General features: G+C 53.1%; 1 protein-coding gene across 13 annotated transcripts in view; it reads left to right on the top strand.

Moving 5' to 3' along the window:
• The window catches only part of SMARCA4 (SWI/SNF related, matrix associated, actin dependent regulator of chromatin, subfamily a, member 4), an 87,430-nt gene extending 61,857 nt beyond the window's left edge, over nucleotides 1–25,573 (top strand). For 6 of the 13 annotated variants that reach the window (XM_040629304.1, XM_040629305.1, XM_040629309.1 and 3 more), the window contains 10 exons: nucleotides 923–1,150; nucleotides 1,402–1,500; nucleotides 1,758–1,835; nucleotides 2,496–2,714; nucleotides 6,857–7,119; nucleotides 21,690–21,798; nucleotides 22,256–22,357; nucleotides 23,279–23,411; nucleotides 23,544–23,686; nucleotides 25,076–25,573. In XM_040629304.1, the coding sequence (XP_040485238.1) occupies nucleotides 923–1,150; nucleotides 1,402–1,500; nucleotides 1,758–1,835; nucleotides 2,496–2,714; nucleotides 6,857–7,119; nucleotides 21,690–21,798; nucleotides 22,256–22,357; nucleotides 23,279–23,411; nucleotides 23,544–23,686; nucleotides 25,076–25,108 (1,407 nt within the window). In that variant the 3' untranslated portion in view covers nucleotides 25,109–25,573. Of the gene's footprint in view, nucleotides 1–922; nucleotides 1,151–1,401; nucleotides 1,501–1,757; nucleotides 1,836–2,495; nucleotides 2,715–6,271; nucleotides 7,120–11,317; nucleotides 12,196–21,689; nucleotides 21,799–22,255; nucleotides 22,358–23,278; nucleotides 23,412–23,543; nucleotides 23,687–25,075 lie in introns of those variants that run through there. The other 7 variants (XM_040629308.1, XM_040629310.1, XM_040629313.1 and 4 more) reach the window with 7 other exon arrangements.

Genomic DNA, 25,573 nt, shown 5'->3' with positions numbered 1-25,573 from the left:
CCTGGGGCGTAGTTCTCACCGAGACCTCTGTGACCAGCCAGTTTCCTGAGACGTAGTTGTGGTGTGCTGTCCCCATCGGCAGGCAGACAGTGGACAGAGGGCCCCCCGGGCCACGTTAGCCAGTGCTTGGAAGCACTGCCAGGAAGCATGCTGGCCGAACCGGGGAAGCTCAGCTGTAGATACAAGGCACTCCTGGCTCTCCGCCAGGTGTGGCCTCTGCCAAGCCCATTGGGTATGAATTGCTTCTGGGTCCGGATGCAAGGTTTCTTGGGAGCCCTCCTGCTTTGGAGCTGGGGTGATGATACAGAGAGCGTTGGCAGCCACGGCTACCACTTGATCATAGCTTACTCCGTGGCACGCTCTGGGCTGAGTATCTAATGCCATTTAGCTCTTCGCCCCTCAAAATCACCAGAAGGGCCTGTGTCAACAGAGTGAGTTCTAGGGCTCATAGAGGTTGGGCCTCGGCCTGGGCCGCACAGCAGGGAAGGAGCAGGGCCCACAACCAAGCCAGGCATTGCCAAGATGCTGCCCAGCTTTGGCCCTGTCCCGTAACGGTGCCCTTAACCACAGTACAGCCATACCAACCGCGGGGCCCTCCTGGGGTAGGTGAGGGGACCCGTGCAGCTGTGACATATAACGGCCCAGGACTTGCCCTCCCAATAGCACTATGCTCTGGAGTACCTATAGAATGCCAGTAAGATGGGAAGGGACGATCCTGGGGGATCGTCATCCCGGCACAGGCTCCAGGTTGCGTTCCTGGGCTCCCAGCTCAGAAGCTGCTGGTTGGGGCTGGCAGAAGGGCCCGGCAAGAGGTGGCAGTCACACAAGAATAGGAAGGCCTTTCCCGATGGCACTGCAAGGTTGATTGCCTCTTAGATCTCCACAGAGCTGGATCAGGACTGACCTGCATCTCTTCCTCTAGGACCTGCAAGCCCAGGACCGCGCCCATCGCATCGGGCAGCAGAACGAGGTGCGGGTGCTCCGTCTCTGCACGGTCAACAGCGTAGAGGAGAAGATTCTGGCCGCGGCCAAGTACAAGCTCAATGTTGACCAGAAGGTGATCCAGGCTGGCATGTTTGACCAGAAGTCCTCCAGCCACGAGAGGCGCGCCTTCCTGCAGGCCATCCTCGAGCACGAGGAGCAGGACGAGGTGAGGGCAGCGCCAGCCCCAACCCCCTCCCCAGCGTGAGTGGTGGACGCATGAGCGGCTTTCATTTTTGTTTTTTTACCTTTTTTGCACTCTTATTTTTTTTGCATCCCTTTGGAGTAAAGGGAGTGTGGGCTGAAAGGAAAGAGGATGAGTACTTGCTTTTTCTTTGAAGTGGTTTTTTTTTTCTAAACTGCTGGTGAAAGACGCCGGATTGACAGCCCTGGAGACTGAAGTCCTCTATTTATCCACAGAGCAGACACTGCAGCACGGGCAGCGGCAGTGCCAGCTTCGCCCACACTGCCCCTCCGCCAGCGGGCGTCAACCCCGACTTGGAGGAGCCACCTCTAAAGGTGAGAGGGGTAGTTCAGTCTCCATGCCCATTCAATCCTCGGCTTCTCGGCTGAGATGGCCAGCAAGGGCCCTGATCCCACGGAGCGTGCGTGTGCGTGTGCGTGTGTGCCTCTCGCTGCCGTGTGGGTCCCCATCCACCGCAGCCGGACTGGGACCGCCAGCTCATTTCCCATGGACCGCCGACGCTCGCCTCCGAGCCCGGCCGCCGCCCACCCCGGCCTCTCCGCACTCGAACTAAATGTGTGAAACCTTCTAGGAAGAAGATGAAGTGCCCGACGACGAGACGGTGAACCAGATGATTGCCCGGCACGAGGAGGAATTTGACCTGTTCATGGTAGGTACCACGGGCAGACAGGGGCGCCCCACACACTTCATGGGGTGCTCTGAGGGCTTTGCACGCCCCACCCTATCGACATGAAGTAGAACAAAACCGCTCAAATAGAACAAAACTTCTCGGTGACAGTGGTGTCTCCGGTGGGTCATGGAGCTGGGCATCTCTCGGAGGGGGCCCCACGCTATCTCCTAACTGACCTATCTTTCTTCCGTGGTCCCCTAAGAGTGTTGCAGCAGTGGTGGGACACATGCGTGCATGCACGCGCGCGCGTGCACACACAACCATCCCACGTGTGACTTTCAGTCCTGCTGAATGCCTATCTTCCTGAGTGTTTTGTCCTCGAGGTTCCCTTTCAGGGGGAGTTAATGCTGTCTCAGGCTTAGCTCTGGGTAGAAAGCACAAGTCAGCATGGAGTCAGCGTGGGCCCTTGGCCCCTCTTCTGCGACCTTCCCGTCTTTCCTGGAATTCTCTGTCCCTGAGGCAGAGCCCCTAGCGAGGGTCTGCTGTCCGAGCCAGAAACCTCAGAGCTGCTGTTGAGCTGCCTGCCAGCAGTGGCACCTGAGGCAATGAAGCCTGCCCTTGCCACATGCCCTCTGGGTGCCCCCAACTCTCCCCATGCTCACGCCTCTCTCCCTCTGTCCCCTGCCCCGCACCCCCTAGCGCATGGACCTGGACCGCAGGCGCGAGGAGGCCCGAAACCCCAAGCGGAAACCGCGCCTGATGGAGGAGGATGAGCTCCCGTCGTGGATCATCAAGGACGATGCAGAGGTGGAGCGACTGACCTGCGAAGAGGAAGAGGAGAAGATGTTCGGCCGCGGCTCCCGCCATCGCAAAGAGGTGGACTACAGTGACTCGCTGACCGAGAAGCAGTGGCTCAAGGTACATGCTGGAGAGGGCCGGCCAGGGGCAGGGTCTGGAGAGCAGAGACTCAACTGCTGCGCCGTGGGGCTCATCCAAAACCCAAGCGGGTTCCCTTCGGCCGTTCTTGGTTTTCATTATCACAGCGACACCTCTGATACGGGGCCAGTTTGCTCCGGTCCTACTGACCTGGTGCGGGAAGTTTACATGAGGTTCGTGTAAAATACTGCCGGTCTCAGCTTGGTGTACTCTTCCGAGTGCCTGGCAGTGGGAAACAGTGATGAGTCAGGGGGGAACCTGCCCTGCCACATGGGTGGGAGTGCCAGCAGGGGGTCAGACAGCCTCACTTGGGGCACGTCAACCCCTGAGCTGGATCCCTCACCCAGGCTCCCAGGTGACACGAGCACAGTCTTCAGCAGATGGCAGCCAGGTCCCTGGCAGCAACAGGTGTAGGCGGCTGAGTCAGGGCCGTGGGCAGCTGGTGGGCCCCCTGTGCCAGCACAGGCGGCAGAACTAGGATTGTGGTGACACATCAGGCCGTTCCCATGCTTGGGACTCTGAATGCAGAGGTGGCAGCTGGAAATCCAGCCCTGAAGTTTCATAAAAATGTCCATGAAGCAACCCTTCCCAGAAGGCGGGTGGTGGCGTTCAGCTGTACACGGCTGCTTGGCACACCCCAGAACGAACAGTGTTGTCTGCCTGGGCCTCTGATCACACTCCCTGGGGCTCCTCTTGATTGACTGCAGCCCCAGTGCTCCCCAGTCCATGAGGTCAGGCAACCCTGGCCCTGTCCTGGAAGCTCCGAACCACCCAGACTAGTGAGCTCGCCGGTTCAGTTGTGATCACGAGGGGCCACTGAAATGTGCCGGGTAACCATGTGACCCTCGGGTGGGGCAGGTGGCTTGTCCTGCTCCTCACCCATCGGCCCCGAGCTCTAGGGACAAGAAGAGAACCCTTGGTGATAGAACATAAGCCCGAATGCAGACGTGTAAAGTTCCCGTGGCTTTGCATTTTTGAGACAGGATTACATTTTAAAAACAGTTTGCCTGTATAGTAATAATGTCTTACGCGTGTTTTGCTTTTTTTTTTTTTAACGTAACTTATATACCACTGAATTCACTCACTTAAGTTATACAATTCAGTAGTTTTTACCGTGTTCAGCGTTGTGCAGTGATCACCACAAATTAGCTTTAGAACATTCTCATCACCTCAGAAAGAAGCCCTGTCCTCTTCAGCTCTCTTCCTGTCCCTTTATTCCCCTTGGCTTTTGTTCTGGACATTTCATATAAATAGAGGGATGTGTCCTCCCTTTCACGACTGGCTTCTGGCAGTAGGCAAAGTATTTTCAAGGTTTATCCGTGTGGTAGCACGTGTGCTTCCTTCTCAAGGCTGCGTAGTGCTCTGTCGTACAGCTAGACCACATGTTGGTAATGTCTTTGTTCCTTGGCAGACAGTTGGCCCGTTTTCCACCTCGGGGCTCCTGTGAATAATACTGCTATGAATATTGGTGGACAAGATTTTGGCCGGATGTATGTTGTGATTTCTATCACATGAATACCTAAGCAGAATTGCTGAATCAAGTGGTCATTTTTTCGTTTAATCTTTTGACGAGCTGCCAGACTGTTTTCCACAACAGCCACACACCATTTTTACGTTCCCACCAGCTGTGTGTGACAGTTCCAGTTTCTCCATCATCTCCCCGTGTTTGTCACCTGTCCTTTTGTCTCTAGCCGTTCTAGTGGCTATGCCGCAGTAACCTCGCTGTGGTTTTTAATTCGTTTTCTTGGTGGCTAATGGTGTTGGGCATCTCCTGAGGTGCTCGTCAGTCATTATTTGTGTCTCTTCTTCAAGACTCTCTTTATCGGATATGCGATTTGCAGATATTTTCTCCTGTCGTCTGGGTTGTTGTTTCGCTTTTTTGATGGTGTCCTTAGAAGCGCAGGTGTTTTTAATGTTGACGAAGTCCAGCATATCTATTTTTTTCCTTTTGCTTGTGCTGCAGTATCATGTCCGAGAATCCACAGAGAAATTTAGGAGCACAAAGATTTACCCCTGTGTTTTCTTTCAAGCGTTTTTAGCTTTTACATTTGGGCCCATGATCTTTGAGCAGTTTTTGTTTAGGACGTGAGGTTAGGGTCCAGCTTCATTCTTTCACAGGCGAATGTCCAGTTTTCCCAGCCCTATATGCTGAGAAGACTTTTCCCCCACAGAGCACATGCCTTTTTGTATGTCGTGCTCAGTAAGAGTTTGTGTTAATTTAAAAAAAAATACATTTACCCAAAAGAGACACTCTCTTTTCTTAGTGGGGGGCCATGTACCTGGGCCCACTTTTCTGGCAGCCACTCCGGTGCCACATGTACCAAAACTCTTGAGAATGTGCTCGCTCTTGCCCTGCTGGGCTGACCTGTGTGCCTGGGCCTCAGGACCAGAGACCCTAGTGTTGCGTTCCTAGGGTCGCTGTAACAGGGACCCCAAACTAGGTGACTTAAAACCATATCAGTTTATTCTCTGAGAGTTCTGGAGGTTTGGAGTCTGGAGTCAAGGTGTCAGCGAAACTGTTTTTCCTCCGAAGGTTCTAGGGGAGGTTCCTTCCTCGCCACTTCCAGCTTGTGGTCCCGGCATTCCTTGGCCTATGGCCACATCACCCCAGTCTGCTCCCATCTTTCATGGCCTATCCCCCGTGTGTCTTTGTGTCCTTTCCTGTCTCTCATGGGGACATTCTCATTGGAGTTGGGGCTCACCCTGACATAGGATGACTTCATTTTTGCTCTTTAAGTAATAAAATCTGTGAAGATCCTATTTTGAAATAAGATCATATTCTGAAGTTCCAGGTGGGCATGAACTTTAGGGTACACTATTCAACCCCCTGTACTCCCCTGGGCTCGTAGTGCACACCTTCCCCCATGCCAGCCTTACAGTCCCTCCTCCCTGCCACACGCCCTTCATGCTGTTCCTTTGGCCTGGATGCCTTACCCACCCCCACCCTTCAGATCTCAGCCTCAGTGCCACCTCTGAGACACTCCTCTGATCCCTGGCCAGGGCACATCTGCTTCACCATCAGAACACCACTCACCCTCCTTCCTGGCAGTCAACACACTTGTCACCATGTTTGCGAGATGTTTGTTGCTTACTGTCTTCCCTCCATGAGGGGTTTTTTCCATGCTGTGTCCTCAGCGCCTGGCCCTGTGCCCTGCTCAGACTCACAGCTGATAAATGTGAGATGGACAACCAGAACATCCCTTGGAGTCCTGCCCCTACTCCCTTTCCTGATTGCAGGCTCCCATGGTTTCTCGTCTCTTTACTTGCGGGCAAAAAATGTGCAAATTAGTCATTATCATTGAGAATGAATCAATTGGTGTCGTTCAGAAATTAATCTTTTTCGCAGTCAGGTTCTTCTGCTCAGCACTTTTGCTACCAGGAGCCTCATGTACTAGTAACGCGGCTATCAGTCATGGCATTACTCAGACCATCACCCGCCCCCACGTGGAAACAGCTGAAATGCCCAAGAACAGGGGGAGTCTAAACTAGGGTTTGTTGTACAATGAAATGCTAAACAGACATCAAAAATTACATTGCAGAAAAGCGACAGGAAGTACATCGAGGACACAGTAAGCAAAAACCCGAGTCCCGGTGTGGTATGCGGATACGGTTCTAGCGCTGTCCTCGGTGCTGCACACGTACGTGGGAAGGGCCGGGAGAGTCCTGGCTTTGGACGGTGGTGATGGCTGCACACGATGTGAACATACCTAATGCCACCAAGGTGCACGCTTAAAAATGGTTAGGTGGTCAGTTTTGTGTTATGTATGTTTTGTCACAAATTTTAAGAAAAATGCTGAGGATATAGAGCAGAAGTATTAATAGTATTACTGTCTAGTGTTACTACTGGAGCAGAAGTATTAATAGTGTCACCTCCGGGTGGAGGGATTCCAGGGTCCAAGTCTTTGCACTCCCTTCAGTGGGGATATGCCTCTTTAATTGGTGAAGAAATGCACCTGTTGATTTGTTCAGGCCAGGCGTGGGTCGGGAGCGCCCTGGGGAGGCAGAGATGGCCTGTCATGGCCTCTCGGAACCCGTGCGTGTCCCACCCAGCCAGGGCCTGCGGGTTTGCGCCGCGGCCTTTGCTTGTCGACCTCGGTGCTGGCTGTCCTATTTTACCACTATTGACCCTGAAGGCCATCGAGGAGGGCACGCTGGAGGAGATCGAAGAGGAGGTCCGGCAGAAGAAATCGTCTCGGAAGCGCAAGCGGGACAGCGACGCCGGCTCCTCCACCCCGACCACCAGCACCCGCAGCCGTGACAAGGACGACGAGAGCAAGAAGCAGAAGAAGCGTGGGCGGCCACCCGCTGAGAAGCTCTCCCCAAACCCTCCCAACCTCACCAAGAAGATGAAGAAGATCGTGGACGCTGTGATCAAGTACAAGGACAGGTAAGCCAAGGAGCGCAGCAGGTGGGCGTGGGGGTCCCCGAAGGTGCCTCACCCGGCCTTCCATGTGCCTGGGAGCCAGTTGTTGGGGCAGTCAGTGCACAAACATTGGGGGCCTGTCTATGTCTCGGTTTGCCTCCCCTCGTGGAACTCACGTTCTGCAAGAGGCAAGCACGCTGTCAGCTGTGATGAGAGGGAAGAAAAAACGTCGTGGGGAGATGGAGATGCGGGGACTGTTTTCAGGGACAGTGACGTTTGAGGGGAAGCCCTGAGGAATGGCGGTCTGGGGCCGAGTGCTCCAGCAGAAGTAGGAGCTGGCGTAGGGGCCTCGGAGGCTGGCAACGGGCGAGGTGGGAAGGGAGGGACCCGTGCCGTGATTGGCGCCGATCGCACAGCCGGTGGACTATGGGGAGAGGGCCCATGTGGCTGGAGCCGAGCCCAAGCAGCTTTCCTTCTCTAGAGTTTCCACCCTCTCCCCACGCTTGGATGACGTGCCAGCCCGGTTCTCACCCTGGGCCATCATGGGTGGGCCACATGTTGCAAAGACTGGCCAGGCTCCGCTCTGGGGTTTGGGGTCCCTGCCCTCGTAGACACACAAAACAGGAGACTGCAGCAGATCTGTTCGTGGATCACAAGTACCATTTAAATAAGAAAGCAACGGTTCTCCCAGGCCCTTCCCGGGAGCATGTGCGCAGTCTGCCAGCTCGGGCGTGAGGCCTGTACCTTGCTCAGGGCTTGGCTTGTACTGCTCCCCGGTGCCTCAGTCCACTTTCTGGTACATACTGGCCAGTATGGCTGTCCCAATAACAGGACAGTTGTCCAGCTTGATTTTAGAGTAACGTGGCAATTAGTCTTTAAGCAAGGTAAGGGTAAATCATAATCTATAGGAGGGAAAAGTGTCGAGGCGTAAGCTCTCAATGCATCATTTGGAGAGGCTCTTAGCAAGTGTGAAGTTTGGGGGGGTAGTGATTGTAGTACCCAAATAAAGGATGCAAATTGCCCTTAAAACAAGAATCTTTTATTATTAGAAGAGAAACAAATGATTAAGTGAGAAAGGTTTATTTCAGCTTAACCGCCCACCCTAGAAATGTGTCATTTGTGTTGGAGAAGAAAATACTGAGCTCATATGCAAACTTCACCTTTGAGGCAAATTCCACAAAGAAAAAAGTGGAAGAGTCACAATTACTTGAAATACAGAATATGCAAAAATCCAATGAAAACGGTAGATCCCAGTGTTTTCTTCTCAGCGATCTTTTTGCGAGGGAGTCTTAAAATTATCGAAATGAAGAAGACCTTTGAAGGTTAGGGGGCAGGGATGAACTTTTTCAAAAGTCGTGCTGATCTTTTGGATATCCAAATGGAGGTCACTTTTGACCTTACCCAGAACCTTACACGTGTGTTAATTTGAAATGGAGACATAAATGTGAAAGGTAAAACAAAGTTCTAGAAGAAGGGATCGATAAAAATCTTCATGGCCTTGATGTAGGCGTGAACAGGACACAAGCACCACTAACCATAAAAGACTCATACAGTGATGTCACCGAAGAACATCTGTACATCCGAGGACACCCTCATGAAGCCAGTGAGTACTTGCACCTACTGAGATCTTAAAATGGGCAAAAGTCACGGACAGGAGATATCCCAGTGACCAATCAGCATGTGAAATGGTGCTCAGGGTCACTGACGTCGACATCATAATATCAAGGTAACACACGATAAAACTAGAGATGCTTCCACACACCCACCAGAATGGCTGAAACTCCCTTAGGTGTTGCCAAGGACATGGACTTCACATTCTGCTTATGGGAGCAGACCGCGCTTTGGCACTAAACCTTCTGACCCAGAAACTCCCATCCTGGTTGTAAACCAGAGATTGCTGAGCGCTTGTGTCCACCGAAAGACAGTACAAGCACATGCATGGCAGCCTTGACCATAACTGCCCCAAACGAAACTGCCCAGGGTCCATCCATAGGAAAAGGTATCAGTGGTGGCCTAATCCAAGAGCAGAAACCAACCACCAGAACAGACATTCCACCACTCCCTGCGAGAATCTTAACAGTCATTTTATGGAGTGAAAGAAGCCAGACACTAACAGGTACCTACTGGATGCTTCCAGTTGTAGGAAGTTGAACAGCTGATCATGGTGATGGATGTAGAACTGTGGTTACCTCCAGACATGAAAATGTTCAGGGCGCCTGGGTGGCTCAGTCGGTTAAACGTCTGCCTTCCGCTCAAGTCATGATCTCAGGGTCCTGGGATTGAGCTCCATGTCGGGCTCCCTACTTGGCAGGGGAATCTGCTTCTCCCTCTCCCTCTGCTCCTCCCCCTGCTCCTGCTGTCTCTCTTTCAAATAAATAAATAAAATTTAAAATTAAAAAAAAAAAAAACACAAAAATGTTCATCAGGATAAACATTCAGTGTGCGTGCTTTCCTGTATTATGTTACACTTAGGTTTAAAAAAAGACGAAAAAACAAGACACTTGGAAACAGCACCCTAAACTTGTTGATAAGGCCTCAGATATTTTCAAACTTTAAAGAAAAAGTGTCCATTTTTTAAGTCATCTTGTGACTTACTGCAAAAGCCCCCTGAGCATCAGCCTTAGCCACGTACCATATGAGAAAAGAGGAACCAACTCCTCCGGCTGCTGCAAACGATTGTTCTTCCAGCACGTGCAAGATGGGCTGATGAATCAGACGCGAAACTAAAACTGGCTCTAAGGGCTCCGTGACCCCTTGTGGAGACCGCTCCCGTGCGGGAGGCTGAGATCCAGTTTGGGGAAGGCCCCAGCTCTGGAGTCACAGAGCTGCTCTCCTAGCTGACGTGAGACCCCCGAGGAGGGTTTGATGTGTGCTTGACATTTAACCCCGCGTCTTCTCGGAATGGGTGGCATTACAGGACTGGGAGTGGAAAGAAACGTAGAGATGTCACAAGTGGAACTTGTATGTATGGTCATTAAAGGAAGCCTCCCACATGCTGACATTGAGAAACGCTTGGTTTGCGATGGAGTGGGTCCAGCCACTTGTGCGTTGCTGGTGGTCCCATAGGAAAAGATCAAGCAGGGCACGAACAGACTTGGGAAAATAATCCTGTTTGCCTGCTTGAAAAGTTACAGCAAATACTTTCAAAGATGACGTTTGGGTAAAAGGCTGACCTTTTTTAATGGATATTTAATGGATATTTTTGACATTCCCTAACATCCTGAATTTGAAACCATGGGGAAAACAACAGTATGGTTCACCCAGTTGTGAGACTGGGTGAGAAAAGTGAGACCGCCCTCACTCTTGACACCAAGTGCAGAGTTCAGGGATCCCAAACCCCGCTCAGGCTGCTAATTCTCCAGAAGGGCTCTCTGAAAGCTGCTCAACTCACAGTTAGGGTTTGTGACAGAGCCTGGCATCAGGGGCAGCATGCTAGAGAGTTCTGTGTGTGGCGCTTCCAGCGTCCTTGTTGCAGGGAGTCACCGACAGTGCTGACTTCCCTGGCAGCAGCAGGAGACAAGACTCACAGAACACTGCTGAACCAAGGAAGCCTCGATGTGTGGAGTTTTTATTGGAACTTGTTCACAGAGACACGACTAACCACTCACATGCCTGGCCTCAGTCTCTAGCTCCTCTGTGGGTTGAGCTGGTGCCACATGACCCGTGACCCCTGCCTTAAATCACAGTCTTAGGCTCTCTGGGCCAAAGGCCCCCAGTTAAACACAGGCAGACCAGAAGGCAGGGCATTTCAAGGGCTAAGAGATCACCGCCCAGGGCAAAGGCCAGGCCTCTCTTTGGACCAGGTTAAATTCTTACGGCATATCCGTTAGGTACCTGGAAAGTTCTGAGGGACCAGACACCGTGCCACACCAAAGAGAACCGAAGTGGAATAAATTTGGAAGTAGCTTGTCACAAACTTTCTTTTTTTTTTTTTTTTTTAAAGATTTTATTTATTTATTCGACAGAGATAGAGACAGCCAGCGAGAGAGGGAACACAAGCAGGGGGAGTGGGAGAGGAAGAAGCAGGCTCATAGCGGAAGAGCCTGATGTGGGGCTCGATCCCATAACGCCAGGATCACGCCCTGAGCCGAAGGCAGACGCTTAACCGCTGTGCCACCCAGGCGCCCCACAAACTTTCTTGTCTCAGATTTCCTATATAGCTCATTTCCAGAAGAGAAAATGAAGCATTCGTATTTAAAAATTTTTTTTTTTTACTTTCCAGAATGTTTTAATTAGCTAAATTCTATGCTTGAGTTAAACATGGAACCTGAGGAGCAAACGAATTGTGACAGCTTGGTGGCTCCTAGATGGCAGTAAGTGATTACAGGACGTCGTCAGCATTTGGATTCGATATTCCTGAGTCTGCCTTGCAGAGCAAGAGGGCCGGGTGCTGCTGATTTCACTCCCAGTGCCCATGGGAGCTGGGGTTGCGTCTCCACGTAGTGACTCTAGGGGAGTGCTTCATCTGTGTCTCTGCCGCTGTGTTGTTGAGTAGGGCCACCCTCTGTCACTGGGCTTCACTCCAGATGTTGCTTTTGATTAAGTACTTCAAGATCTCCCCCAGTTGTATTTCAATACCAGTGCAACCACATTTGATATTTTTGATATTACCTTTGTACTTACATCCTTGTCCACGCACAGGTAACGTCTTGATCTAGAAGCTTTTGCTCCCTTCATACCTGTTCAGGTTCAGGACTGCCACGCCCCTCCCTCCCAAGGGCACGCCACGCCCACGCCCCCCGCACCCCCCCCCCTCAATGTCTAGTGTGGTCTGAGGAGATGTGTCACATAAGCAGAGCCTGAGGAGAAGCAGGGCCCCGCTAGGGGAAGAGGAAGAAAATGTCATGGGCAAAGGGCACAGCATATGCAAAGGCCCAGAGGCCAAGGGTGTGGGCATCCTGTGTGCAGAGGAAGCCAACTAAGGCAAGGGGACATAAAGGACTGAGCCCACATGCAGGACTTCACAGGGCTTCTTCTCCTTGGTGCTTGGAAGTCTCAAGCTGCATCAAGGAGCCCTGTGCTTGGGGCGCCTGGGTAGCGCAGTCGTTAAAGCGTCTGCCTTCGGCTCAGGGCGTGATCCTGGCGATCGGGGATCGAGTCCCACATCGGGCTCCTCCTCTGGGAGCCTGCTTCTTCCTCTCCCACTCCCCCTGCTTGTGTTCCCTCTCTCGCTGGCTGTCTCTCTGTCACATAAATAAATAAAATCTTTAAAAAAAAAAAAAAAAAAAAAAGGAGCCCTGTGCTTAACAGCTAGAATTGGAACCAGAATTAAGAAAGTAAGTTGGGAGGTAGAGATCTTTGCTTTAAAATGTAAACATGGAAATAAGTTAGGCACAGATTCCCGGTCGGGTTGGGACCTTGTCATGGAGCTGTGTGTGCTGCCAGCTGGCGTCTTCATCCCATAATCCTTCAGAGGGAGCCAGCAGCAGGTAGCCAAGGCACTGTCTGCAAATGCTAGTCCGTGGGTGTGTGCTCTGGAGCACATACCTCGGTGCTTTGGGGAAGGTTTTAGAGAACTGTGTCTGCTGGGAGGAGCCATTTAAGCAGGTAGGCTCCAGAGGACCCTCCACAAGACCTGTGCTCCCCACTGGGCTTCTGAGCTCGGCCCTGACCAGCTGTAGGGCAGAATCATGGCTGCTGTAAAGACCACGTGCTGGGTAGTGGAGGGTCAGCGCCAGGTTTCCTGAACTCAATCATACTGGCGTGACAGAAGCGAACACTTGTTCTTAGGAAATTCTCGCATGTTAACTCTCGATGGCTCAGAAAGATGGTGACATCTGTGTACAGGCTGCCGAGGCTAAGCCTCCCATGGCTGAGCCCCACTGAACAGATCCCCTGGGTCCCCTTCCCCCTGCCCTCTGCCAGGAGGCAGCCGCTTTAAAAGGGCTGGACAGCTTGAGTGTCACAGAGACCTGGGTTCAACATCCATCTCCCTGCCTCAGTTTCCAGGTCCTCAGCATAGAAATTGAATCTCCCAAATGGGATTATAGAGACCCCAAATGTGAGATTTCGTGGGCCAGGCGTGTGGCCTAGAGACCAGCCCTGGATGCATCGTAGATGATGAAGGGCTCCGGCCGCCGCTTTCCCTTTGCCCTTGCAGGAGCCCTGCGCCTCCCTGTTTAGAATCAAAGAGCAGATGGCTGTTGGGAGTTGAAAGATTTGTACGATGATTTGTGAGAAAAACAGGCAATGTAGCAACCAGGGAAGGTTGTCTGGCTGAAGTGTTCCCCAGGAAAGGTAACTGTAGGGTGGCTCCATCCCCTCAGGATGGTCCCCTTTAGGGGAAAGAGTAGAGGACGGGCAGCTCTGGGAGCCCTTTCATGAGGGGGCAGAGAGCCCTCAGGGTTCTCCAGCGTCAGCCTTTGAAGGCCATACGGCCGTTCCTCTGGAGCCCAGGCTCAAACTGGGTACGCTCCAGGAAGGGAAGCTAGCCCTCTGCCTGTGGGTCCAGGGCTGGGGTCAGCACTTCCTGCTTGGCACCCAGCCCGGAGCCTGTCCTGGGAAATGCCGAGGTGGGATGTCTTGAGAAAAGTGCTGATCCCCATCGTCAAGGCCCAGGCCAGCCTGGGGGTAGGTGCAGGCCCGGCTGAGGGCCCAGTGGGGCTCTAAGGCACAGGAGGATTAGCCCCGGAAGCCTTGTCAAGTTGTGCTGAGGTTCCAAGGTTGCCAAAGAAGTTGCTGGACAAAGTTGCACCTGCCCTGTTGGTCACCCTGCCAGTTCCGCCCCCAGGCTTCGCTCCCTGCTGGTGGTTGATCGCCACAGGAGAGAAGCAGCTCACCGAAGCAGACAGGGCTGAAAACTAGAGTTACATATAAGCTCAAAACAGGACGGGTACAGACACTGGGCCCCAGAAATAAGTAGCTTTGGGTGAACAAGTCACACCCTCTGCCTCCCTCAGAGTCCCGTGCGAGATTCTTTTAAAGTGCCCGCGCGTTCGGCAAGTGTGTGCTCCTTCTGTACTCCGGGAAAACAGTAAAGAAATGGTTGTGAAAACAGAAGATAATCAACAGGTAACACAAGACGTACGAAAGGAAAATTCAAAATCGTTGGAAAAGGGAGAAAAAAAAACGAGAAGATGAATCAAAAGGTTCAAGGTCAAGTAAATGAAAAATCACAAAAGAATAGGTAGATTTTAAAATAAAGCTAAAAGGTAAAAGAATTAAAAGGTTATGGTTCTAAGGTGAAACTAGTTAAAAATGTAAGTTAACTAAGCTTGAAAGTTAGGAGGGAAGGAAGGTATGGAGGTGGGCCTGTTGGCTCCAGTGGGACCGGAGGGCCCTCAGCACCCTGGGTTCCAGCGTGGGCATCCAGTGGCCTCTTCAGTTTCAGAAGGGGCTTCGCAGCCTTCGCTCTGTGGAGCTGCTCAGCACTCTAGGGGCTCCCGGTAGTACCAGTGGGCCGCAAATACCAACTCATTCCAGCCGGGAAGCATGCACCTCAAGGCCCGGGTCACCCAGCCCTGCAGAAGGTGGCGTCGCCACTCTGCACCCCCCCCCCCCCCCCCCACTCACACTAANNNGCACTCACATTAACAGCACAACCCACCTCTGGCCGCAGCTCCAGGGGAGCTGGGCTGGCTTTGCCTCTCATTTTCACCCTCTCTCTCAGCCTGGGAAATGTTCTTTACAGTGCCACGAACAGGTCCTGGCTTCCTGCTCTTGGTCTTCATCACCCACCGCTGATGTCTCCTGAGCTCCCAGCACCGCAGAGCATGGTGCAAGGCCTGCCCTTCTGCGTTCACGGCCTGCTTGGGGAGGCTGCACGAGCCCGCAGAGCAGGTGCCGGCAGCTAGGAGCCTGCCTGGATTACGATCCAGCTTTCTGCAGCTTTCCCGGGTCAGACATCTTTTTTCAAAGTTCAGGTCTCGCCTCCAAAATGAAAATGTTAAATCCAAATGCTCTCCCAACTCGTGTTACTTGTTCCTCTCTCCCTCCCTCTCCCTCTCTCTCCCTCCCTCCCTCTCTCCCTCTCTCTCTCTCTCCCTCCCTCTCTCTCTCTCTCTCTCTTTTTCTTTTTTCCCTTTCTTTTCTTTTCTTTTCTTTTCTTTTTTCTTTTCTTTTCTTTCTAATGAATTAACATATAGTGTATCATTTGTTTCAGAGGTAGAGTTCAGTTATCCCAAAGGCAAGGGAAAGAAAAGCAAAAATGAACTGTTGGGACTTTGCCAAGATAAAAAGCTTTTGCACAGCATCGGGGTTTCTTTAAAATGGCATTACGATTGCAGTGTTAAACTGTGTTAAGAAACACGTGCCCCCCAGATGTGTCCTTGGCTCATTAGACACTTAACCAGCATCATAACCTACAGCCAGTCTTGGCCTCGGCACACACACCCTGAAATAAAGCTTCCCCACCCCTCTCTACAGGAAGGGTGCTGAGAGCACAGGGCCAGCAGCCTACAGAGCGGTGTTCTCAGCGGGTTCACTGGTGAACACTCTTTTCTTTCCTTTGTACGGGAGTCAGAATTGTTTCTGTACTGCGCAGCCGTACGTATGCCTGAGATTGGCCTCTCGGCAGGTGGAGGCACTTCATAAAGATTTGTAACTAAGTGGATCAGATTTCTCACTTGTCTAATGCTCAGGTTATCCTTGATTTTGTAACATGTCAAAAAATTGAACTTAGAAAGTAATTGTATACTAATGAAGTAAATGAGTGGGTTTCGTTATTTCACTTTCAAATTTTGTTGATGGAAAACCTGAGATTCTGTTTCGGGTGGTCTGGGGCTAAATCAGTTTTGAAACTGCTGAGCTACTCGTATCCAGGACCTTGCAGGCTCAGTTTGCTGATCAAGGGTCAAAAGAGAACATGGTCCAGGGCTTGAAGATATCACCGAGCGATGTCATGGGAAGATGGACTGAACTGGACTCTAAGGAGAGCCGGGCTGAGGGACAGAGAGGGAGTCCTTCCTGGCAGTTTAGGACCACCTCCATACTTGGCTAGCAGGGTCTGTCTCAGGCACCGTCTTCACTTGATTGCTTGTGCCTGCCTGACGGCAAAGAGAGAGTGCTCTGATCTACTTGCAATGTCTGCACTGGTCAGAGGATGAGAAAGTGAGGACGCCAGGCCGTATGTTGCCATCCCTGATATGGACAGACATTCTCTCTGTTGTTCTTAGGATTCCCACCAGTTGTTAGCAAACCAGGAAAAAAAATAAATCTGGCCCACCAGCTGTGTATGTATCAACCTGTGAATTAAGAGTGGTTTTTTTAGAGGAGTTTAGGAAAATCAAAAGAATAATAATATTCCATGACGTGAAATTATAGGAAATTCACATTTCATTGTTCATAGAAGTTGTTTTGTGGGAATCCAGCCAAAGCTCATTTTTCTGCGTCTTGTCTGTGGCCACTCTTGTGCAACAAGGGCAGAGTTGAGTAGTCATGACAGAGATGGGATGGCCCGCAAAGCCTAAAAGATTCACACCAGTGGTTTGCAGAGAAAGTTTGCTGACCCTTGATTTAGAGCAGCATATGGAAATGGGTGGGAGAGATCCCTGACTCCGTCATGGGGGGTGACCTGTGCTCAAGCCTTGCCTGCCACCAGCTCTCATTGTCTCTCTGGTTCCTCCATCTGTTGGAAAGGGATATGGATGGATGACCTCTTTGATGCAGAGAGTTCGTGGCTCTGTCCCATGCAGGGGGCTCTTGGTCTATTCTGATTTCTCTTTGTTCTTCCTCCACATGTTGTAATTTTGTTTTAAGGACACATTGAAGGGACATTTGGATTTTTAGGCTCTGCGTGTCAGGAAGCTAGTTCTGAGACCTTCGTGTCTAGGGATTCCTCTGGCTGGGAGGCCGTAGAGAAGTTAGCGAAGACTAGCTTTTGGGACCCAGGGCTGTCCACCACCTCTCCCCTTACCACGTACAGTGACCCGTGGCTGCCACAGCTCTGGGCTCCCTCCATCCTGAAGTCTTCACACCCCAAGGGGAAAGCAACCTCTGCTTTCTCAACTCCTGATAGAAAGTCACAGGGAGGGCTCTGACTGGCTAGCTTGTGTCCCAGGCCTTTGCCTGGACCCATCACTAAGACCAGATGAGGGTCTCAGGGTGAGGTACAGCACTTGGTCCCGCCCAAGTCTTGGGGGAGAGGTTGGGACTCCAGTGTTGGGCAGCGCCACCAGGACTCTGAGTTGGCCTAGGGGAGGGCCCATGTCCATGGGGAGGCAGACACCATCTGGGCAGGCTGAATAATAAAGGTCCTTATCAGGGCTCTTCAGGATCCAAGAAGGGTGTGTAAATTAGACAAGGCCCTGCCCTAATAGTTAGAGAGTTAGACTTGTTGCCATAAACCTCATTAAGCGAGAAGTGCCCACTGGCCTAGACTGGGGAGGAATTGGGGACTTCGGACAAGGGGCCTTGACTGCTCTGGGCCCCGACTGTGTCTCATATCTTGTAACGGGGACAGGGCAGTGAACAAGTAGAAGGAAATCCCTGCGCTGGGAGCTGGTGTCTGGAGGCATTCCTAATGTCATGCACAGTGGTGGCAGTGGCTGCTACTCTTATTGCCGAACCAGGTGAGAGCCCAGGCTTATGTCTGAATGGAGGTCATAGGTCTGGCCCTCACAGCCTCAGGATTTTCCCAAGCACCTTTACTCCCAGCCCGCTCTGCCTGCAGAAGCTTCTTCAGAGCAAGTCTCAGGGCCGGGGGGTTCCTGGTAGTTGCTGCCAATCCTTTCTGGAACGGGGTGGTGTATCAATGACTTGCGTTGTTGGGGGCAGTGAGGAACCCTTGTTCGGAGATGACCTTTGTGACACCCAAGTTTGAACCCTGCTCCGTGACCCTGAGATTTTCACCCTGAGCTGTTTCTTCCTTCATTCAGCAAATGTTTGTTGAGCACCTGCTTTGTACCAGGCTTTGTTCTAGGTTCCAAAGATAGAGCAGGAAATAAAACAGGCAAGGCCTCTACCCTCATGGCTTGTGTTCTGGTTCAGCGAGGACATAGACACATAGGAATTGGTTGGGAGAAATGACCCTGATCCGGGTGACTGGCTTCATATCTAATAATGTAAAGAGGTTGAATTGTCACAACTTCTAGAACAAAATGCAGTACCTCCGTGACAGGACTGGAGAGATACCAAGTAGAGGCACACCCGAGTGGCTCAGTCATTAAGCATCTGTTTTCGGCTCAGGTCATGATCAAGTCCTGGGATCAAGCCCTGCATCAGGCTCTCTGGTCATTGAGCCTGCTTCTCCCTCTCCTTCTGCCTGTTCCCCCTGCTTGTGCTATCTGTCAGATAAATTAAAAAAAAAAAAAAAAAAAAAGACCAAGTAGAAAGGAAAGTATTGGTAAATTGGAATTTGAGTAAAACTAAGATCCATTCATCAGAAGACACCAAGAGAGTAAGAAGACATGCTACAGACTGGAAAGGGGGTTTGCAATAAACATGTCCAACAGAGGACCCTCTGAAGGAGGACGACGACATGGACAGATATTGCCGGAAAGAGGTCATCGGGGGACCATTCCACCTATGAAACGGCACCCGGCTTCACTGCCCATCAAGGAATTGTGAATTGAAAGCACACGGAGATAGCGGTTCACACCCAGCGTGGAGAACAGCCACACCGACCAGGGGTGACAGCGAGTGCGGCTGACGGTGAGAACAGCATGTCCACCGCCGGAAGAGCGAGCGGGGGCTTGGTGTCTGCTGGACCTCAGCGCCCCTGCCCTGCCCTCCAGCCTTCCACCTCCCGGTGTATTCCCAGAAGACGTGCAGGCCGGACCCTTGGACATGAGTGTCTGCAGCCACGTGCTTCCAGATACCCTGAACTGGCACAGCCCAGGTGCCGGTCCGCAGCAGGTGGACGAGGGGACCGTGTGGCAGGTGCCCTCCACGGGATATGAGGCAGCTCCTGAGCTGCGTGAGCTGCCGCTGCGCGTGGCCACAGGGACAGATCTCAGCCATGAGGGAGGCGGCCAGACCTGGGAGCTGACCACACAGGACCCCGTAACATCAAGTCCAAGAAGAGTCCAGGCCCACCCAGGTCCCAGAGGTCAGGCAGGCTCTCAGGAGCCTGGCACACCTCGGAGAGCTGAGCACTAAAGATCTTACATCTCGGTCATTCTTTTTTCTTACAATCTGTAAGGGGGGAGCGGGGAGCCACAGAACCTCAGGGGGGCGGGCATTTGCTCTGAGGTGACGTGAGGGTCGCAGTTGGGCTTCCCGGGGAGCAGTGGCTTTGATGGTTCTGAGGAGGTGGGAGAGAGGGGTACTGAGGTCAGTCCTGAGGGCCAGGCTGCCACCCAAAGGACTTTGGGTTTCATTCGAGTGGGGTAGGCAGCTGTGATTTGTCCGCCTCTAACGCAGAGGGGAGGAGGGCTGGCAAGCGAGCCTGGAAGGCTCTTGGCCACAAGCCTACCACAGCAGTGCCTGGTGGTGGGGTGGGGGTCTCCTGAGGACTTCTAAGGATTAAAAATGACATCTCAGCACTTTGGAAACTAAAATTTTATGGCAGTACATTTGCCGTCTGGGAGAGGATGCCTTTAAAAGTCGCGCATCTTCCTGGGGCCCTGTCCCTCCATCACGTGCACTCAGTTCCAGGCCATCCACACTCTGAGCTCATTGCACATGGGCCTTTATTCCTCAGCGACACCCGTATTCTAAAGGTTTGTAAGAGGGGCCCCGTTGCTCCCTGTTCTTTCTTGTCTCCACCAATTTCTTAGCTCGATGGAGGTGAGAGGGTTTTATTACAAAACTTTCCACTGTGTTCCAGCACTAGACTCCTACTTCATGAGCTCCCTCCAGGGCCACGCACATCCCGAGGCCCAGTCACCTTCACGGAGGCCACAGATGAGCACGGGGGTGTGTGGCCTAGATAGCCCAGCCTTAGCGCCCTGCACGGCACACATTCCACACCCATTAGTGAGCAACGGAATGAGTGTAGTGGGTCAGCTGGCCTTTCTAAAAAGCGAAATAGTGGAGGAAGCATCAGAGTTCATCTCTTAGCAAGGGAGACCCCGTGCGGGGAAACTTCTGTTACTTTATGGCTGCAGGTATGTGTCCTGGATCAGAGCTGTGGCTCCCACTGTGCATCGTGGTCAAACGTATAAGGATAGTGCTGTGAGGATGAGAGAGGAGCTCTGAGAAGGTTAGGGGGGACAGCAGGACGCGTGCAGGTGACTGAGTGGTGGGTTGCAGCTCCGGTCTGCCTCTCCCAGGCAGAGCGCCCAGTGCCTTCTGATACCGGTTCTCGTTTTCGGAGTTACATAACCAAGCTCCCGTTGTCTGTGGCCAAGCCACCCACCAGCCTGTTCCCACAGAGAAGGGAAACCTGCTCCTCCAGAGGGGTATTTCACGTTTTACTGCTGGATGTGCCCAGTGTCACAATTGCGTAAAGGAGCAGCTTTGCCAGGACCGCCTCCCCAAGGCTGCTCCTGGCTGGGATCCCAGAAATCTTGCCTCCTCTGGGGTTTCTGTGCCTCACAAGGCCCCTGGCCCTCCTCCTGCAGCTGGGGTCTCCTGGGCCACGGGCCGGACAAACAGGAGCTGGGATCTGGTCTCTGCACCTTGCTTTGGACAGCCATCGCCATTCAGTCCTTCTTCTGGGCTGGACACTTGGCACACATGTTCCCAGTAAGCCGTGCCCAGACACAGCCTGCCTCAGGCCTCTGCCTTCCAATCTTTCACCCCACTGCGAGGTGAGGGTGCCCACGCTCAGTGAGTGCCAACCTCCCCCTTCCTTCTGGGTTTCATTTTCAGCCACATTCTGCCCCGTGTTGGGTCCAGCTGGTCACAGATAAGGGAGGGCAAGCCACCTGTAGGCAAGCCTGGAACAGAGCCTTGACCAGGTCACTGGGTCCCCAGGCTCCCCAGGGCAGGGTCCCTGTCTTCAAGCTGAAGGAACAGAAAGAGAATCTGCACTCGTAAAGAGTTGTCTGCTCCCTTGTGCCAGTCCTTGGAGTGCCTGCTCACTCCCTCCTCACGCCACCCCAGGAGTGATGTCCCCTCTGAGCTCCTGTCCCCAGACAGAGCCAAGCCTGGGTGTGGCACAGCCTCGTGGCCAAGTGCATGGCTCCTCCAATAGGGAGACCCAGGAGACAGCACTTGGGACCCTGCCACGTCTCAGGGCCACTCGCAGTGCGTCTTTCCTCTGCTCCCTTGTGGAAAACCAGTGCTTTCCCAATGGCAAGGACCAGAAACCTGCTCAGGTCTTTCCAGGGGGCATCTCTGCTCCACAGGTTTTTGCCAGATTCTTTGAAGTTCACGGCTCGTAAGTGCTGCTTGTGAGAGACACATTTGCAAACTTGCAGAAACTGGTCTCTCTCTGAGAACTGACACTGTTCCTGACGTAAGCCAACTGATTCTTGCATCGTGCATGAATACGATTGTGATTCTGCCTCTTTCTAGTGCCGAGGCTTTGCTGCACGGCATTTGGTGATGTTCCCTCCAGGGTCTGGGGGGATTGGGTGAGGACAGAGCCTGGATTCAAATGCATCCCTGGCCCCTCTCACGAATGTTCCAGAACTCACAAGACAGTACATGTACAGGAGATCACTCCTGAGCACTTTGAATTTCTCATTGCTCAAACCATGGGTGGTGGCCAGGCGGGGGCTCCCCAGCGGCAGGGCCTGGGAGTGACGCCCCTGTGTCCCGCCTTGCAGTAGTAGTGGACGTCAGCTCAGTGAGGTGTTCATCCAGCTGCCCTCCCGTAAGGAGCTGCCCGAGTACTACGAGCTCATCCGCAAGCCTGTGGACTTCAAGAAGATAAAGGTAACTCTGGCATAGGATGTGGGAAGTGGGGGTTCTCCACAGGGGTGTGCGCACATCAGTGTTGGGGGAATCTGACCCAGTACCTTCCCCATCTGGGCATTACTGGGGTCTATGGGACAGATGACCACGGAGCAGACTGGGCAGAGCCTGGGCTTTCTGACCAGTCACAGGCTCTTGGGGTTCCTCATGGCCTCAAGAGCCCCAGCAGCGCAGTTTGTGGGAGAGGGTCCTAAGGGTGTGTTGGTGGGCAGCCAGCATTCGGGGCTCCGTCAAGGTTACCCATGACCTAGGCTTCGGCAGTGCAGCTCCGTGTTCAGCGGGCCTGGGCTTCCGAGTCCGTACAGAGGTGCCCGGAAGACTGGGCCGTGACCTTGTTAGGCAGAGGGACACCCGGCCCCAGGGTCCCCAGGCACAAGGCAAATTCCCAAGGTAAAGCTGCTTCTCCCACCACCCACAGGAGCGCATCCGCAACCACAAGTACCGCAGCCTCAATGACCTGGAGAAGGACGTCATGCTACTGTGCCAGAACGCTCAGACCTTCAACCTGGAGGGCTCCCTGGTGAGGAGGCATCTGATATGGAGGGCCCCAGTTCAGCATGCCCTTGCTGTGTTTTCAGTTGACTGATTAAGGGGCGCCTGGGTGGCTTAGTCAGTTGAGTAAGAATTCCCAACCACATGGAATATTTTGTCAATCATAAAAGCAATGTATTCCTTTTTTTTTTTTTTTTTTTTTTTTTTTTTAATTTTAGTTGACAGAGATAGAGACAGCCAGCGAGAGAGGGAACACAAGCAGTGGGAGAGGAAGAAGCAGGCTTATAGCAGAGGAGCCTGATGTGGGGCTCGATCCCATAATGCTGGGATCACGCCCTGAGCCGAAGGCAGACGCTTAACGACTGTGCCACCCAGGCCCCCCAGCAATGTATTCCTTAGTAAAAGAAGCAGAGAGAACAATAAGCAGATTAGAGGAAATAAACTCAGTCTGATCCAGCCAGGATGACCCTGTGAGCAATCCAGTGTATATGTTGGAATTTTACTTTTAATTCACTATGGACTTTCTCGAAAGGAACTGTGTGGATGTGTCCTTTCCTGCAGTGAAATTAATACACACGCACAACCTCAATTTAGCAAACTTTTCCTGAGTGTGCTTAGGATAGATGCCTCATGGAAAAGATTTTACAGTCCTACATTTGGGGGAAATGCTGCCTTAAACAAGGGACATGCATTTCCAGCATTACTGCAGACCTTCTCAGAGCCTTTAAAAGCATATGTGCGCTGGGATTCTTCAGAGGGAGGGAAGAACTTGTAGTCATTCCTGAGCTAACACATCCACACTTTTCTCTGGGTCTTATATTCTCTCAGGCCCCGATTGGGAAAGGGTTACTGAGGGCCCTCTGCCCACACAGGCTGGCCTGGCCAGAGGGCAGGGCCCATGGCTCCCATCAGGCCCCAGCCCACTCAAACCCCACGTGTCTCCTTTCAGATCTACGAAGACTCCATTGTCCTGCAGTCGGTTTTCACCAGCGTGCGGCAGAAAATAGAGAAAGAAGATGACAGTGAGGGCGAGGAGAGCGAGGAAGAGGAGGAGGGCGAGGAGGAAGGCTCTGAGTCTGAGTGTGAGTCCCAGTGTCGGGCGGTTGGGCAGACCAGCATCATAGCCAGGCAGCTGCAGCCGCCCCTGATTTGGCTTGCCGTGCTCTCCTAGCTCATGTCTTTCTTATTGCCCCCTTTTCTGGTCCCCACCCCAGCCCGCTCAGTCAAAGTGAAGATCAAGCTGGGCCGGAAGGAGAAGGCACAGGATCGGCTGAAGGGGGGCCGTCGGCGGCCGAGCCGCGGCTCGCGGGCCAAGCCAGTGGTGAGCGATGACGACAGTGAAGAGGAGCAGGAGGAGGTGAGCCCCCGGGGCCCCGGCGTGGGCAGGAGCACGTAGCCGGTGGCACTTGTGTCTTTGGAGCTCTGTCCCCATGCCAGGTCTTGGAACCTTTGGTCACGGCCTTGGGAGGGTCAGTGCTCTAACACCCCACTCCACAGATGGGGAAACCGAGGCTCGGGGTTGTACATGGTGCATAACTCCAGACCGAGTCTGTGTGACGCTAGTGGAGCCAGTGCTCTGAGGCCAGCGGGCGGAGTTGCCCCTCCCAGAACGCCAGGGCCGCCCTGCTGAGGCCAGTGGGACTGGGTCTGTATCATGGTGGGGGGGTCAGGAGGCACTGGGATGGCAGATGTCCCCGGCCAGCCCCTAGCTGTCTTCCCTGAGCAGACACAGCCCCCTCAGTAGCTGAGGCTTTCACGGTGCCCTCGCCCTGTGTGACACACGTGCTTCACCCCGGCCTCTGCCCGAGTCTCTGTTCTGGCCTGTGTAGGACGATTTCCAAACAATGTGGTGGATAAAAACAGAAACCACAGTCCCACGATCTGAAATTACAAAAACGGTGCGGAACAGATCCCGTGAATGTTGCCGCAAGTGGGGTCCAGGTGTCGCCTCTCCCCCGGAGCGGGGGCTGCAGGAGCGTCAGGCCCCCGATGGGCAGCTTTGTGGGCATGGGGGTGGTGCAGACTCGCTTTGCCCTCTGGCTGGGGCCTGGGTGCCCGGCCCTTCCCTGCTGTGGAAGCTGGGCAGCCCACTTCACTTCTGAGCCTCAGTTTCCACTTCGAGAAATCAGGGAGGCCACATGGCGTTCCTGGGGCCTGGCTCCCGGCAGAGCTCATCGAGCATCATGACACGGCTGTTTCTCTCATGCAGCCGTTTGCAGTAATAGCAGAGTCTGGTAGCTCCGAACAACCCTGACCGTAGACTTGCTAACATGATGAGGACATGAATGATGTCCTGGCCACGGAGGGGTGGCTGTAAAGCTCCCTCTCGGCCCAGTCTAGATGTGGCAGAGCACTCTGTGGCCCTTGCCAAGCTGTTTAAAAAATGTTTGTGTGAAACATCCTATGTAGTCAGGAATGACCACAGTGGTTTTGAAGCCGCAGGTCAGGGGCACAGGACAGGAACGCCATGGTGGGAGGAAGCAGAGAGGGCCCAGTGGGTCTCCCAGATCCAAGGAAGAGTCTGTGTAGTCGCAGGGGCCAGTCCTCGGGAGAAAAACGACATTGGGATTTGGCCACGGCACCAGGGGCGAAGCCAAGGGCTGCTGCCCCTTCGGCCTCACGGTGCCCTCCGCTGCCCACTCACACCCAGCAAAGGCAGCCAACGAACAGACTTAGCACCTGGGTAGACCCCAGTGGGGGGCCCTTGACGGCGGGGCTGATCATGCTCTCTCCTGTCCCCCTCCAGGACCGCTCAGGAAGTGGCAGCGAGGAAGACTGAGTCCCAACATTCCAGAGTCTCGACCCCGGGCCCCTGGTTCCAGAGGCGAGGCGGCGTAGCCCTTAGCAGTAACGGGTAGCAGAAGCTGTAGTTTCAGACTGGGGGTAAACTGTATAAACGAAAATCTTCCATATTTATACGACAGAGAAGATGTAGGACTGTTTGTGTCTGGCCCTGTCCTGGCATCAGTAGCGTTTGTAACAGCATTAACTGTTGAGAACAAGAAGTGTGACTCGGGGAACACGCGACACCCGGTTGTCTTTCCTTTCCCGGCAGTACTGTTGCGGCCGCAGTTGGGAGTCACTGTCGTTTCAGCCGTGGATGCATGTGTGTAGCCGTCCACCCCTCGTACTGTATTTTGTGGGACAGGTCAGACTCGCCGGCGCCGGGGTCCGCAGGCCCGGTGGGGTATGTCAGTGTCACTGGATGTCGAACAGTAATAAATTAAACAGACAACAAAACTCA

This window comes from Ursus maritimus, unplaced genomic scaffold, assembly GCF_017311325.1.
Source record: "Ursus maritimus isolate PB19 unplaced genomic scaffold, ASM1731132v1 scaffold_14, whole genome shotgun sequence".
Lineage (NCBI taxonomy): Eukaryota > Metazoa > Chordata > Mammalia > Carnivora > Ursidae > Ursus > Ursus maritimus.
The sequence above is the reverse complement of the archived record's forward strand: the minus strand, read 5'-3'. Positions and strand labels throughout refer to the sequence as shown.